This window comes from Ceratosolen solmsi, unplaced genomic scaffold (genome assembly GCF_000503995.2).
Source record: "Ceratosolen solmsi marchali unplaced genomic scaffold, CerSol_1.0 scaffold29, whole genome shotgun sequence".
Classification (NCBI taxonomy): Eukaryota; Metazoa; Arthropoda; class Insecta; order Hymenoptera; family Agaonidae; genus Ceratosolen; species Ceratosolen solmsi.
In genome coordinates this window covers 3,196,280-3,211,227 of record NW_011948417.1, presented here as the reverse complement: position 1 = coordinate 3,211,227, position 14,948 = coordinate 3,196,280, and the positions used below count along the sequence as shown (strand labels likewise).

Below are 14,948 nucleotides of genomic sequence, written 5' to 3'. Positions count from 1 at the left end.
GGGGGGGGGGGGGGGGGGGAGGGGGAATTACCTCGAATCCGATAGATTATTTATTATTTGTTGAATCACGCTCTCTTACGTTAGCATAAAACAATTAACTGCAATTAAACGTCTATCTAGATTTGCGGTGCATAAGAAATTAATTATAATTAAAGTAGCGTACGGATGGAAATTTTCAGAGCGTATTTTTCAAAAAATAAGTAATAAGAGCTTTTCCGTTATTTTGACAGGCGTTAAGTCGCCACATTGAAATTTTATATATAAAAATGCAGTAGTTCACAAAATTTTGATAAAATAATTGAATTTATGAAGTTTTACGGAGAGAATAAATGCTTAATGTTAATTGAAATTTATTAAATAATTCTGTTTATGTTTGACAGACTACAATTTCGCTTGTGCCTTGCATGTACCAAATACTGTTATAAGTCCTACTTACCTGTAATGTAATATAATTACTTTATTAATACCTACCAACTTGCGAATGTTATTTTTCATATGGAGCAATAAAGAAATAGTTATTTAAAATATATCTTAGATTACATCAAAATAACCTCCTTTTACCTAAGTAAGAAGTATTTTAAATTGCTAACTAAGCTTCATGCTTATTATTCTACTGACATTCACATTTAAACTTAGTTTATATTATTTTTATAATTACTTATCAAAGTACTGTATGTTAACTATAACTTTCATAAAAATTTTCCTACACTGCTCCTTCTTCTTTTTCTTCTTCTTCTTCTTCTTTTTCTTTTTCTTCATCTTATTAATTTGCAATTTTATTTCATATCTACCTACAATTCCTATCAATACAGAATTTTGTCCAAGTATAACATACAATATCACAATTATTGTAGTTATAATGATTTTTTAATATTTATGAGCGATTAACTTTTATTTCAATCATGAAATATTAACCGAACATCTTAATTTATGTTCAAATATTTTTTATTCACTATTACTGTTTACTGTTCTATTGTTTAAGAAAAAAAACTCATTTTTTGCTTTTTAATGCACTTAAGAATAAAAAATTAATTTTTTTTAAAAATATTCATATAATAATTGACTACATCGACTTCATTTGCAATACATTTTTAAATTTTAACTACATGAAAAGGTCCAGCAATGTGTTACATAAAATTATCCATTTAATATACAAATAAATATTTAAATATAATGTTTGCTCGTTAAACGATATACTTATGTTGTAAATATGATTATTTTTTTTATCCATTTGTAAAATGCGTCATTTGTAAATTAATTTTTGTTTTATATTATACAATAATAAAAGCCCATACGTATTTGATATTTGATTAACTATTAAGTATTTAAATGAAATTGAGCACTTTTAATGCGGTAATGATTAATATTTTATAATCGTATAAAATTAATTTTATAATTGATTTATAGTAATTGATATATTGATTTATAATAATAAATTTTATAATATCGTATAAATTTTTTAATTTGAATTTTTAATTTGTAAATTTTGTAAATTAGTAATACGTTAAGATAAACATTAGAATATAAATTAAAATATAAATTAGCCGATATTCAAGTAAGATATGTATTAAAGATTTGCTACATGTTTAAAGATTGTTAATAATATCATAAAATAATGCTTCCATTGTATAAATCCACATAAATCCATATAAATCTATATATATATATATATATATATATATATATGTATAAATATGTACTTTGTAGGTATTAGGTATTTGTCGTCTGTACTTGCAACATATTATTGTTTGGCAAACAAACTATTGGTCCCTTAAATACGAATTATAATTAAATAAATTATAAAGTGAGTTTACCGTTTATAAGAATATTGCGTAATTTATAGTACTATTCAATTAAAGTTTAGTGTTTAAAATAATTAATACTTGCACGCCCTCGAGAACAACGAATACATATTGACATTAAGTACATAAGTATTTTTTCTTCGGTATGCCGACAAACGTAGCATGCACTTGGATATTTCTTGCTGACATAAATTAATAGCAGCTTTTATGTCATGCGTGAAGTTTAAGATTTTCGAAATAGAAGAACAAGGGTCCCGAGCAGCCGCTCGCTACACCTACGCGCTTCATCAATAGCAGTAAAAACCATTTACTTTCCATATACGTACGGACACGCTTGTAATATTTTCAATCTGTCCTCAAACTTATTATTTTCACTATTATTATTACTATCGTCATCATCATCATCATCATCATCATCATCATCATCATTATCGTTATCATTATTATCATTATTAGTGTTGTTGTTGTTGTTGTTGTTGTTCATAATCATCGTCATCGTTATGATTATTATTCTTAACCATCGTGATATTACCCATAGTCTTGTTCAACGACTATTGAATTTTTTTTGATGATAAGTATATTTCAGAGAAAATGAAAAATGTCAATATTTTATAAAAGTCCATTGTTACAAATCGATTAAAAATAATAAAACGTAAAAAGGATAAATAATTAATATAATTGTAGAGCAACCTAGCGATAATAACAATAATACTACGCGTTATGGGTAAAATTTTAAATATTAATTATCATTATTATATATAATCAGTGTATTATAAATATAAACAATGCTGAATAAAATAAACAAAATATTTATAATTAATTGAACGAAGTCAAATGAATTGCTAATCTGAGCATGCGAGAAGTATGGAAAAATGAATTTTTCTCGGAACAACTCAATGCGCTTATACACGTCAAACATTTAAGATTGTAGCCGCAAATCTTATACTATTACAAAAAGTCTTATCAAATGTTGTGCTTGTGCGTGTGCGTGTGCGTGTGCGTGTGTGTGTGCGTGCGCGCGCGCGCGCGCGCGCGTGTTATTAACTGAAATATGACAGACAAGCGCCTTTCAAAATAATATATAATCACCTGCTATCTAGTTTCAATAAGGAACCTTGTGTGCCTTAGCGTTTGTAATTATAAAAATATGAGGAAAAAAAAAGAAAAGCAAAAAAAAAGATACAAACATTGTTGAAAGATGGCCATAACGATTATAATTGACGATGTCAATTTTTTAAAATTTTTCTAATGCAATCGATTGATTATTCATAATTAGTTTCTCCTACGTCTTTAAGTATAATTAAGAGTCGCAATTGGTTCAATTAGATCCATCGCGAAATGAAAATTTTAAGATAATTATTTAAGATTTGAAAATTGAAATCTTAAATTTCCTTAATATAAAGGTTGATTAATCAGTGGATCTTAAATGTGAGAGTAAAATCGATCAATCAGTCAATAATGTCCAATCGAGTCGACTAATTATCAACAGATTAAATGGTCGTAAGCTTTTAAGGATAATTTTTGCCGATATCTTACAAATAAGCCGTGTCGACTATCAATTATAATACTAATGTCCTTGCAAAGTCTATTATTATTATTAATAGTAGTAGTATTGGTGGTATTAGTGGTGGTAGTGGTGGTGGTAGTGGTAGTAGTAGTAGTAGTAGTAGTAGTAGTAGTAGTAGTAGTAGTAGTAGTAGTAGTAGTAGTAGTAGTAGTAGTAGTAGTAGTAGTAGTAGTAGTAGTAGTAGTAGTAGTAGTAGTAGTAGTAGTAGTAGTAGTAGTAGTAGTAGTAGTAGTAGTAGTAGTAGTAGTAGTAGTAGTAGTAGTAGTAGTAGTAGTAGTAGTAGTAGTAGTAGTAGTAGTAGTAGTAGTAGTAGTAGTAGTAATGGTGGTGGTAGTACCGCAAACATCCATAGGGCAGTTAAATAGTAATTATGGTGAAGCGAAGGATCGGGTGCCACTCGGGCACACACACACACGGGTGTGATGATAATGAGCCACCGAGTCTTGGATATCGTATTTTTGGTTAAAAAAAAAAAAAAAAAAAAAAAAAAAAAAAAAATTGCCGTCGACTCGCTTCGCAGTGTTAGAGTTTTAAACAACGAGTGCAGGATTAATGGACGTCGCTATGGCTGTAGAGACTCGTTACAAAAGCACGACAAGTGTTTCAAGGAAAATGCAATTGCAATAAGAGCCACGTGGTATATTGTGGCGAACAATAGCGAGGGTGATGGTCGATGAGAGAAAACTGTCTCTCGCGATGAAGAGACGGCAGTTTGCGTGTAAATTGAAAATAACGAGTCAAGTGGTCGTGGCGCGATGGTAGAAGCCAATGAAAATTGGTGTTGGTGAGGGGTGGGGGGACGACCCTAGCAATCTCGATGGGATTCGCGTGCGCGAGCGCACAAGTTACCTTCCCCATTTTTCCACCTGGGGCTAAGTTTCCCGGCACGAGTCTCTCCGCGGAAACCTAGAGTCATCATTATGGAACTAAGTGGGCACGAGGAAGCACGAGCTAATGACCGTGAGGCGTCATTAAATAGCGCCTAAGGGCAGTCATCTGCTTTGACACGTCGCAATGAAAATTCATGAAAGACTGTAATTATAAGGCTCGTTATTACACGCCAATTGTTGGGCTTTTCCAACCTGTGCTTAGCCCATTATTCGTTAACAATTTGCCGTGGCGGAGGTTTCGCCACGCCTCTTACCAATTGCGACAAGCGCTCTTTTCGTCCTTACGATGCCGTGAGGAGGAAGCGTGCGCTGCTTAAGCTCACATTAGCATTCGAGCTCGGGACTTTTGTGGCTGTTGTAAAGTTTTTTGCCGTCGTGCTGGAGGTGACCCGAGTGCGACTGGCCCCCGGTGATAGACCGGAGCTCGGGAGCTCGCGATAAACGCTCTCGTCTATTTCGGCTTCTCGACATTTCGTTCGCATTGGAGAGGCAGGAGGATTGCTAAGGATGGAGCCACCTTACGGCACGGCCCAGGCAATCTTGGCGTCGAGGTGGGACGAGGAGAGTACTTTCCTCGCGCTTCGCCCTGCTTCTCGCGGCGTCAGCATGTGGCATCGATACGACGACTCGCGTACGTGTTTACTAAACAAACGGCGAGTCAGCGGAGCAACCGAGTGAACGAACATAGTCTCGGTTAGGGAATTTGAAGGAGCCGCGTTCGCCGGGGAGCATCCGCGGCTAAGCTCTACTCCTTCCACGACTACGTTGCATTCCTCCGATGAGGCAGCAATTTTTAATTCTCTCGCCTACTACCTCCGAATGAGAAACAGACATGGCATTTATCAAATCCCAGTCTCTCTCTCTCTCTCTCTCTCTCTCTCTCTCTCCCTATCTAACTATCTATCTATCTCTGTCAATCTCTGTCTATCGTGTTAGATAGCGCACCTAGGTAGTATGGCAATGATAGCGTTGAAGCGAGTGTCGGGAATGCCGTTGGGAGATTGCAACACGTGGCTCCGACCAACGTCTGTCCAACATATTGCTTTACAAGTCGGTCCATCCAAGTTTTAGCGAACTCGTTCTATTTTCGCTAATTCGAAAGCTCGCGACTATTTCTACCTTAGCGGTGCGTTTTATAAGATTTACATTGCTATGCAAATGCAATGCTTTATCAAAACTTATATATATATATATATATATATATATATATATGGATACGCATATATTTATGAATAGCGCGGTGATTGTGAAAGTAGCAAGAAAAAGTGCGATGTTATAACGAAAGTGAATTCGAGACAAGATTAGTGTGGAATCGATTCAATATTGATGAACTGAATTATTGAAGCTACATGCCGTTTTTTAATCGCAAAATTCACAATCCGTATCAATAGCCCATTATTTCCATCTAAAGCCCTTTCGCCCACCTTATCCTCCCTCTCAACCTCAACACCCTCCCCCCGCCCTCTCTTACTCCTCCTCCTCCTCCTCCTTTCCAAGTAATAATAACCTCATTATTTAATTTACTCGTTCGTATATGAGGTGGAGAAATGGCGCCAGGTATTGAAAGGAAAAGGGAGAGACTCGTTCGATTGACCGGAGGACCTTTCGTTTTCTTTTAATTCCTATGCTCGGCCCGTTAAGAGCGAGCGATAACAAACACCAGGGACAAAAGTCCGCCTCGGCCTCGGCAAACGCGTTATTGAGCTCGTTCGAGTCTGGGTTATTGGGGCCACGAAGTTCTCACGATTCGCCGCACCGTCGCGAATTCCCATTTAACCGTGCAGTGGTACTTATCAGCGCCCACGAACTCACGGAATCATCGGGGATGTCAGTGGGGTAGGGAAGCTCGATGCCAAATATCGTCATCGCGTCGTTGGCGCTTAATCGATGGACATTGGCTGCCAATGCAGGCTATACAATGTCGCCGTCTGGCAGATAACGTAGCAGCGACATTACGAAAGAGGCGGTATAGCGGCTGAGGGGTGAGCAGGGCCTGAGCTCCTGAGGGGTCCACGCGACTCGGGATAAGTGGCAAATCGCAGCTCGTGGGCTGGATGGGTGGAGAGTCGGAGAGGTTGGGGTTGGGAGGGGACGGTGGAGGAGGAGAGGGCATTCAGTGAGGCAGCTCACCGCTCTGCGTCCAGCGGCAATGGCACTCCTGGATCAGCGTCGACCAGTCGCTCTCGAGATCCTCGTGGTTGGCCATGGTTCCCGAGCGACCTTGAATCCCCGACACTCGACACGAATCACAGAGATGTCCTCATGAAGAGCCTCGAGGAGGACGGCGATCGACTATTGGCGTGATCGACGTTTTCGATCGAGACGCGTGACACGCCAAGATGCCGGCTCTGCCTCTCTCTCCTCTCTGCTCTCTCTCTCTCTGCTCTCTCTCTCTCTCTGCTCTCTCTGCTCTCTCTCTCTCTCTGCTCTCTCTGCTCTCTCTCTCTCTCTGCTCTCTCTGCTCTCTCTCTGCCGTATCTGTCCAATAGAAAAATAGACAGGAACACAGGCACGGACGCAGACACTAAAACAGGCCGTTCGTTAATAGGCGATCGAGGCGTGCGACTCGTCGCGGTCGAGACGCGCAACACTTGGCCCAGTCTTGTGTCGCGGCGCGTTAAACCCCGAGAGACGGATAGGAGTCAGGTAGGCACGATCGAGTAGTATCGGCCGCGAACTCAGCTGACTTAAGTTCGCGAATTGCGAGGGAATCGTAGACGATAAGCGGCGCGCGCGCCAAACTTTTAACCCAATATCGTGTCAATAATGGCGGTTAGATTATCGTAAGCCTGTAGTCGTCGCATTATTCCCCTCAGCTATTGACTCTTCGACCATCTGTTGTGTCTTAATATATATATATATATATATATATATATAATTCGTGGATAGCCACTATTTATTCGTTTAGCTAGCCAAATAATCAACAATACATCAATCACAATCTTAAATTATGACGATGTAATGTCGATTAGAAAATGTGTAGATGGAATGCAATACTTCGACCGAGATTTTTGACGAAATGTGCAGCAGGTGTGCTTGGGCCTGATACGAAGTGCAATATTATACAAGGTTTTGACGGTTTCTGGTTGACGCGATCGAGCCGTATACAATTTGCCGTGAAACGGCTACTTTCGACCAATCTTGATCATAAAATTATGAACAATATCACTTGATTTTATCAATTTATTTATGAAAGTAGGAGGAACGTAAATGGCTAAACAAATTTCGTATATACAAATGTAAAATATTATGCATTTAGAGAATATAGAGACGAAAACAGAAAATGAAATACAAACTACTCGTGGATTAGAAAAAGGACATAATTAAAACTAAATTAAATGAAAAAAAAAAAACTTTATCGACCAAGTTTATCTGGCGATTAAAAATTTCAAAACTCTACGAAATATCTTGAAATTATATGGTAGAAAATTATAACTTAAACTTGAATTTAAATTACTCGCATATACGAAGCTTCGACTAATTATAATAATTATGATTTTTGCCTTATTATGAAATATGAAAGTTATTCCTTACATTTCAGTAAGAAAGGCAATGTTTTTTTTTGTTAAATGCCAATTTTCATTTCTTTATCAAAATTTAATCTATATTACCTCTGTGAAAATGATATTTCACATTATTCCGCGTTGAGATTATACATAAGAGCGTGCTTTTTTTTTTTTTCTATTGTACGTAACGTAATAACGCATTCAGATATCATCTCCCTGATAACTGCTTTATCGTGTTTTATTTGCATAAACTGGTGTTTGAAATATTTGATTATAATCATTATACTCACTGACATATATATTGTACATATTTCAAAAATGTCTAGTAATTTTATTAAGACTATTCGCTTTTAATGAAATTCAAATTAGTACACGATAACATAGATTTGTCTAAATACATTGTTCGACACGGCGAAACACGTATTTCCTCCAATGGCAAGAAAATAAAAAAAAAACCCATCTATTAATTACATTATAGTACAATAACTTTAATAATTTGCATCACGATGTAGGCAAAAATGCGCCAACCAGCGACGCCACATTTCAACATATCGAAATAACCAGACTAAAAGACTGGTAGCGATAAGTCAAGGTCAGCGCCAAAGACGAGGTCGTTTATTTTACGTGTCCCTTGCTCGACAACCGCCAAAGTGTAGCTGAAAGATCAAGCGATTAATTAAATCTCAGTCATTGGCTCCATTCTTATTTATGCATCGACCTTGGCTAATCGTCCGATTATGTCGTCTCGAGTCTTAAATACAATAACTTTCGACGTAACTGCAGTCGACGAGTAAGAAGGCATCGGCTACAACAAACCTCGACTAAATCATTCTCATCGAGATCATTCAACACCATCGACACTTATTCCGGTATAGTGATAAGCAAGGAAACTATTTAACCGATCAATTGTAACCTTGACACAACAACTGATCAACTATATGGTGTTAATGGTGTTTGTATTAACTTGCACAATATTTCACATACACGGAGTTTACTGAAGTTGCATACGTAGCAACTAATCGCCTTGTAAGCAGCTTAGGTAGTATTAAATAATTATTCCTCTTAAAGTGGATACATTTAGAGTTGTTCGTCTATTTATGTTAGCAATCAATTATCCTTATTGACCGTCAATTATTGAAAATTTAACGTAACACGTAAGTAAATCTTTGACGTATTAATTTAGTCAATAGAAAGTGACAGGAATAACGTCGATAACATTACGACAATGTAATAGATTAAAAATGCCATTGTTAAGTGAAAAAATGTTATTAATACAATGGCCGCGGGTCAATAAATTTACAAGATAATGATAATTTCTTTACATCGTTTATGTAATTAAAATCTTTATTATAAGTTCTTTAAATGTGTATAATTTATTTAAATTACGATTTCAATTAATTGATTTGTGATTTGTAAGTTTCGATTGGAAAACATAAATAGTCTGATATGTACAAGATATCCAAAATCAAACAACTCAATCCCACTCATTTATCGCTTGCTCATAATGATTTTACAAAATATTTGTAAATTGTACGTGCTTGGTAAGTTCTCCGAGCGATAAGCGTAGTAATATGTTTGTATGCATTCAATTAGCAAATGAGAAAGAGTCTCTCGCATTTTTCTTCGACATTCACAATCAGATCGAGACACATCTGGCAAATTGCAAAACTATATAAACAAAAGGATTGAAACAAATGAATTCATAAATCGAACATTTGCTTAGCGCGGCTCTGCAATCCATGAGCGAGAGGAAGTTTTGCCGACAATACGACGCTAAAAATGAAAGAGAAAAGAATCTGATAGATAGAATGGAAAAGTGTGGAGGATGAAAGCATTTGACCATTACATTCTACCATCGTACGATCAAACAATCTAATTGACAACCCAATTGATAAAGATCCATAACACTTATTGCTCCGAACATACAAATACAATGCAATAAAAAAAAACAAAAAAAAACAAAAAAAAAACAAATAAAATAAAAGACGCTGAAATTGAGGATCTGCAATTGTTATAGACTTTAAAGATTTTCACGTAAAACGACTGAGTAGTCAGAGCTGAGATTAAAAGCCTCGGATGCACAAATATAATTGAATAAACACAAATAATAATTGACGACATACATTCCTGACAATAATCGATATAGGAGTTGTAAAAACAAAAAAATTATCAATCGAGGCAAAACTAGAAATCCCATTCTATAGAATTAAACTATTTTAATGTAAGCTATCAAATGTATTTTATACGGACCAATATTTAAACACAATTTCTTTTTCATCTTAAACAAATGAAAATCATGCCTTCCAATTTATGTCCTGGCTGTAACAATCACTCGTAATTGATCTACGCTATTTAGTTATCCCTAAAGTGCTCAAAGTCATTTTCTGTATTGTTTTACAATTCATTATGATGGACAAGAAAATGATTGTCCGATTATATTTGCCTAACGACACTACGATTTTTTCTCCCATAAAGGTGGACATGATGATAGAGCGAAGGGCAATTATGAGATGATGGAAAATTACACACACACACACACACACACACACACACACACACACACACACATATTTGATGCAATTTTTTTCTCAAATACTTCTTTACGACTTCTATATTTTATACAAATTGTATAAAGGAGAATGTAAAATAGAGATTAGAAGAAGTGGGTGTTAGAAGGAGAAGAAGTGTACTATACCACATGCTGTGCTCCACTAAGTTATGCGATAATACTGCCAGCCGCCAAGATAGATAAGAATAATTATAAGTAATTTTTTCTGCTTTTGGTAGCTTCTTTCACACGAGGGACAAAACTAATATTTCAACATGTTGGAAGAACACTATTGCATGATAATATAAATCAGCATAGAATTAAAAAATACGTTATATCAAACATCGTTTATAGGTGGCAATTTTTTTTGTTTTACTAATAATTGGAAGATAATCAGCCTTAAAAACTCGTGAAATTGTTGGATAAATTAAAGAGATAAAGTATATATTACGAATATCAGTATTAAGATAGACTTTCACAATAACACAGCATCTCTGATATAACGATCCGTTTCTTTATCTTTTTTTTTTTTTGTATTAATTTATACGGATTAAACCCTTGTCATTAATATCGGAAATTAATTTACTACGAGAGATTGTTGTATCCTAAACGACAATTCGTTAAGTATACCTTATGGTCCTATAGCCAGAAATCAGCCAGAAATCAGCCAGAAATCAGACAAAATGATCGTTGTCGAAACTTCTTGAGACAATTAAATTCAATTAATGGAGATTCCAATAGCTGTTGGAAAAGCATCTTATATAGGATAAGAGCAAGAAATGAAAATTGCAAGCTTTGCGAGAGTATATGCAACAACTTGGACCATAAATTGCTTCCAATTGCTATCCAATCTGGCTAATACTACTAATTATTTTCTTAATCGTAAATTATTTACACTAATATCTCGCTAAATTGCATCGCTCAAAATCAAATCAATTAATGAATGGCATTTACAATTTAATCGACTAATTACTAATCACTCAGTTGATTTCATTTAGAATGGTAATAATATCATATAATACGTTGGACAGAAAGCTTTATCCTCGTAGTTAAATTGACTAAATCGCGGAAAAATGTTTTCTTTATCTTCAGTCTTTTATCCGCAAAGGTCAGTGTTGTGTAAATCATATAATACTCCATTTAATAATTTCTGAAAGTGACGAGCATAGTATTAGTGCGTTTAATGGTCCTCCATACCTTCGTTTCTAATGTAAGGCAGTTTTTGTTATGCAGCTTACCGTTAAGTCCAATAAGATCGATCTAAGACGAAATATAAACGAGATGAGAAATAAAAAGTCCTTCCCTACAACATTTTAAGCATAATGACAATTCGTAAAGCATATTCTACCAACATCGCATTTGCATAAATAAAGTGAATTTAAAAAAATTGTAATAAATTATTGTGTAAAGAAAAAATCTCTTCAACTTTAGACAGTTTCTTATTAATCATAAATGACGGAATAGAAGAAATAAATGTATATTAGAAATATAAGAATGATAAGACATTAAAATCAATTTTTCATTTAGCTTTCTCAAGATAATTAAATTGTCTGGATATAAAGGTATACACCACTTTACGGCTTATTCAAAGTATAGAATATTCTGGCATCTCAATTGCGATTGGTAATTCAATTCTCATCCTTTAAATTTATATACATTTATAACAATGTTGCCATAGTAACAAATTATATACATAGTACATACGTAATCTGAAATGTATTAAATTTTTTGGAAATAAATATACACCTGCAAGAGTTATGCTTTCTTAACTTTTAAGAAACCTGCTGTATTTGAAAAGTATTTTGCATTAGCTTCGTTAACCTTCTTTTCTGCCGCTTGAGGATTCACTATTTCCAAGCCCTTTAAATTTGAAAATTATGTTGTCATTATTCTTAATTCTTAATTATTCTATTTTCTTTCGCGATTCGATTGAAATGTTATTCGAAATAAAATATATACCTGAAGTGGTGTGAAGGCTATACTGGATGCTGTACCGGAAACTTGCTTCTTAACTGTCGTACTACCACCCCAGTGTTGCTGTTTTTGTAAATTTTTCTGCAGTGTTTTTGAAATTCTTACTTTGGTTTTCTCATCGATCTGTGGCAATCTAATTCTTCCAGTTCCTGCTTTACCTATTGTTCCACGAGTATAGCCCAGATCTTCTTGATAAGCATCGCTTTCAATCTGGACAATTTATAATTATTAAATTTTTTGAACATTATTTATTGGTTATATATTCTGTTTAAGTTGAATATTCTAATATTATTATATAATTGAAAGGCTAATAATTTAAATAATGTATATATATATATATATATATATCAATTTATTTTTGACGGCAGTATGTCAATAATTAGCTTTTAAATATTTGACGATACGATTACATTTTATTTTATCCTCGCAGTATCGAAATAACCTTGCCTTCCATCTCAAAATTTTGCCTCTATTTAATAATTATTAATATTAATGTATATGTTTGTAATATTTACATCAGCAAAATTCATTCTGTTGGCTTGTTTTCTGAATTCAGTTATGGCATAGCGTTCCTTCATTTTTCGAACTCTTTTACCACCACGCTTCTTCCTACCAGGATCGATTGGCTTTGGCAATGGTTTTACAAATTTAACAGGCGGAGGTTCCAGCAATTTATCTAATTTTTTTTCTATCTCTTCGCGTAACTGTTGACCTATATGACCATCTGTGCTATTATGGCAAGCGTCGACTCGAGCTGCTAATGTGCTTTTTGCAGCAACGAGTCTAGACGCTTTCCTTCTTAAATCCTATAATAAAAATATGTTAATTTAATGCAAATCGATATATAATAATTATTATACATTTGCATAAAAGCAATTAAAACTTTTTAATTTAAAAGAAATTTTTAAGGCTATATTTTAATGCCGTTGTTAAAATTTATGCTTTGGTGTCAAATTGAAATTTGTAATTCAAATATACTTTGTAACATTAACTATTCAACCTTTGTCTGATAAAATCACATATTTGTAAAATCTGTCTTTCGAACTAGAAAACTGTTGAATATGTGAACATTTGAAAAAAATACTTGGAATAAAGTATTAAAGAGCTTAATTAAACAACATATTCTTACTTGTGGTGTATCTTGTACAATTTTTGAATAATAAATAAATCCTGTATGAGGTAGCGCAGTTACTTGGGAAAATCCAGAGAGCGTAGTTTTCCTCGTGCCCAAGAGTAAAATATTACATGCTGGCATTTTTGATAGCTTCGTTAAACCTCCAGCGACACCTTTAGAAATAAAAATTAATGTAAATAATTTAATTGAAATGTTTAGCTCATTCTTAATTATGCTTATCTTTAAAATGAATACCCATAAGTTTTGCTGCGGTAGAAGCACCGACAATTGCAGATAAGTTTGGTGCAATAAATGCCATTCTACTCTCGACGTATTCAAATATTCTTTGCTTCAAATTGTTCAACTCGATAGCCATGTCGCAAGCTTCGTCGATCGCCTCTTTTTCAGCTTCTGATAATAGTTGCCTAAAATATATGCATTGAAACATAATTTACGAAAAATTAGTAAAAATGGTTGCTCAAATAATAATTTTTCTTCTAATGTTAAAAAGAATAATTTGATACTTCGTTTATCGCTCTTATATCTCTTAAGATTTATAAAATTACTATCTACGATGTAGAGTAACATTAATTGTAAATTTGTACGTCGACGAATAATATAAATCAAAAGAAAAATCGATAATAATCGAACCAGAATTTTAAAAAGTCTCATAAAATATTACCCTTGAGTCGTTGAAGCAGTTACAGATACAACCATAATCGTTGCTTGTGTAAGAAACTGCTGTAAAATTTCATTATTTTTGGCTCTGTCTAAATCATTTCCTAATTCTTTAACGGTCATTAAATATTCTAAATGTTCGACTACTAGAGATTCCAGTTCTGGAAATCTTTTTGAATATTTACTTGTTGTAAATCGATGTATAGTGGCTGAAAGGAATAAAAATAAAAAAACATATTTTTTTACATACAATTGCAAATATTATGATATTAATTGAATAAAGCTTACTTTAAGCATCGGTCTCAAATTAATTTAAAACAACTTACATTAGCTTGGTTAATGGAAATAGAGCAAATAAACGAATAATTATTACCAATTTCAGTATCTATTTCGACAGCTAAATTATTAGCTTCCACAATTAGTTGATATTCAGGATCTGACTCAACTGGTCCAATAATATCCGAAGATTTTCTAAGAACTTTGCTGTACTTATCAATTTGGGATGTAACCTTTTGCATAAGCGGTGAATCTCGTAATTTGGCAAGTTCTCGAACGGAATCAACTTTAATATCTACAATGCCATCAGAGAAACATATTAATGAAGTGTATTATATATGGAAAAAATTGAACTGAAAAATTAACCTTTTTCCGTAATTTTAGAGGACAAGGATGTGGGAATAAGTTGTTCCGGCACCGGCTCTTCGAATACATCGTCCGTGTCATCTTCGAGATCAGCCAAAAGTTCATCAGCCAAAGACATTATTATTGGCCAATATTAAACAAAATTGGGCTCAACCTCGTCGAAGCAACTGGCTTATCTGCAGAATATTCAATACAATGACAATTATGCGAATTAAACGAATTCAAAA

At 34.2% G+C, this 14,948-nt stretch overlaps 1 protein-coding gene across 2 annotated transcripts; it reads right to left on the bottom strand.

The window, feature by feature from the left end:
* Positions 1-10,982: 10,982 nt before the first annotated feature.
* On the bottom strand, positions 10,983-14,948 carry Prp31 (pre-mRNA processing factor 31). 2 transcript variants are annotated; one of them, XR_912775.1, is made up of 10 exons: positions 14,722-14,948; positions 14,453-14,650; positions 14,084-14,288; positions 13,657-13,826; positions 13,417-13,574; positions 12,803-13,093; positions 12,273-12,497; positions 12,060-12,173; positions 11,552-11,616; positions 10,983-11,463 (listed from the first exon to the last, which is right to left on the bottom strand). XR_912775.1 is itself a non-coding variant. In XM_011496288.1 (8 exons), exons 1-8 carry the CDS (start codon positions 14,837-14,839, stop codon positions 12,069-12,071), a joined length of 1,470 nt encoding a protein of 489 aa, XP_011494590.1. In that variant the 5' UTR covers positions 14,840-14,948; the 3' UTR covers positions 11,841-12,068. The 2 variants fall into 2 exon arrangements, 1 of the variants encoding a protein (XP_011494590.1); XM_011496288.1 differs by lacking the exons at positions 10,983-11,463; positions 11,552-11,616 and having other exon boundaries at positions 11,841-12,173.

Excerpts from the sequence above, each read along its gene's own strand:
- Prp31 (XM_011496288.1), bottom strand. The coding sequence starts at position 14,839 with ATGTCTTTGGCTGATGAACTTTTGGCTGATCTCGAAGATGACACGGAC. Across the intron at positions 13,094-13,416 it reads TTGTACAAGATACACCACAA|GATTTAAGAAGGAAAGCGTC; the intron begins GTAAGAATATGT and ends TTTTTATTATAG. Across the intron at positions 12,498-12,802 it reads ACAGAATGAATTTTGCTGAT|ATTGAAAGCGATGCTTATCA; the intron begins GTAAATATTACA and ends TAAATTGTCCAG.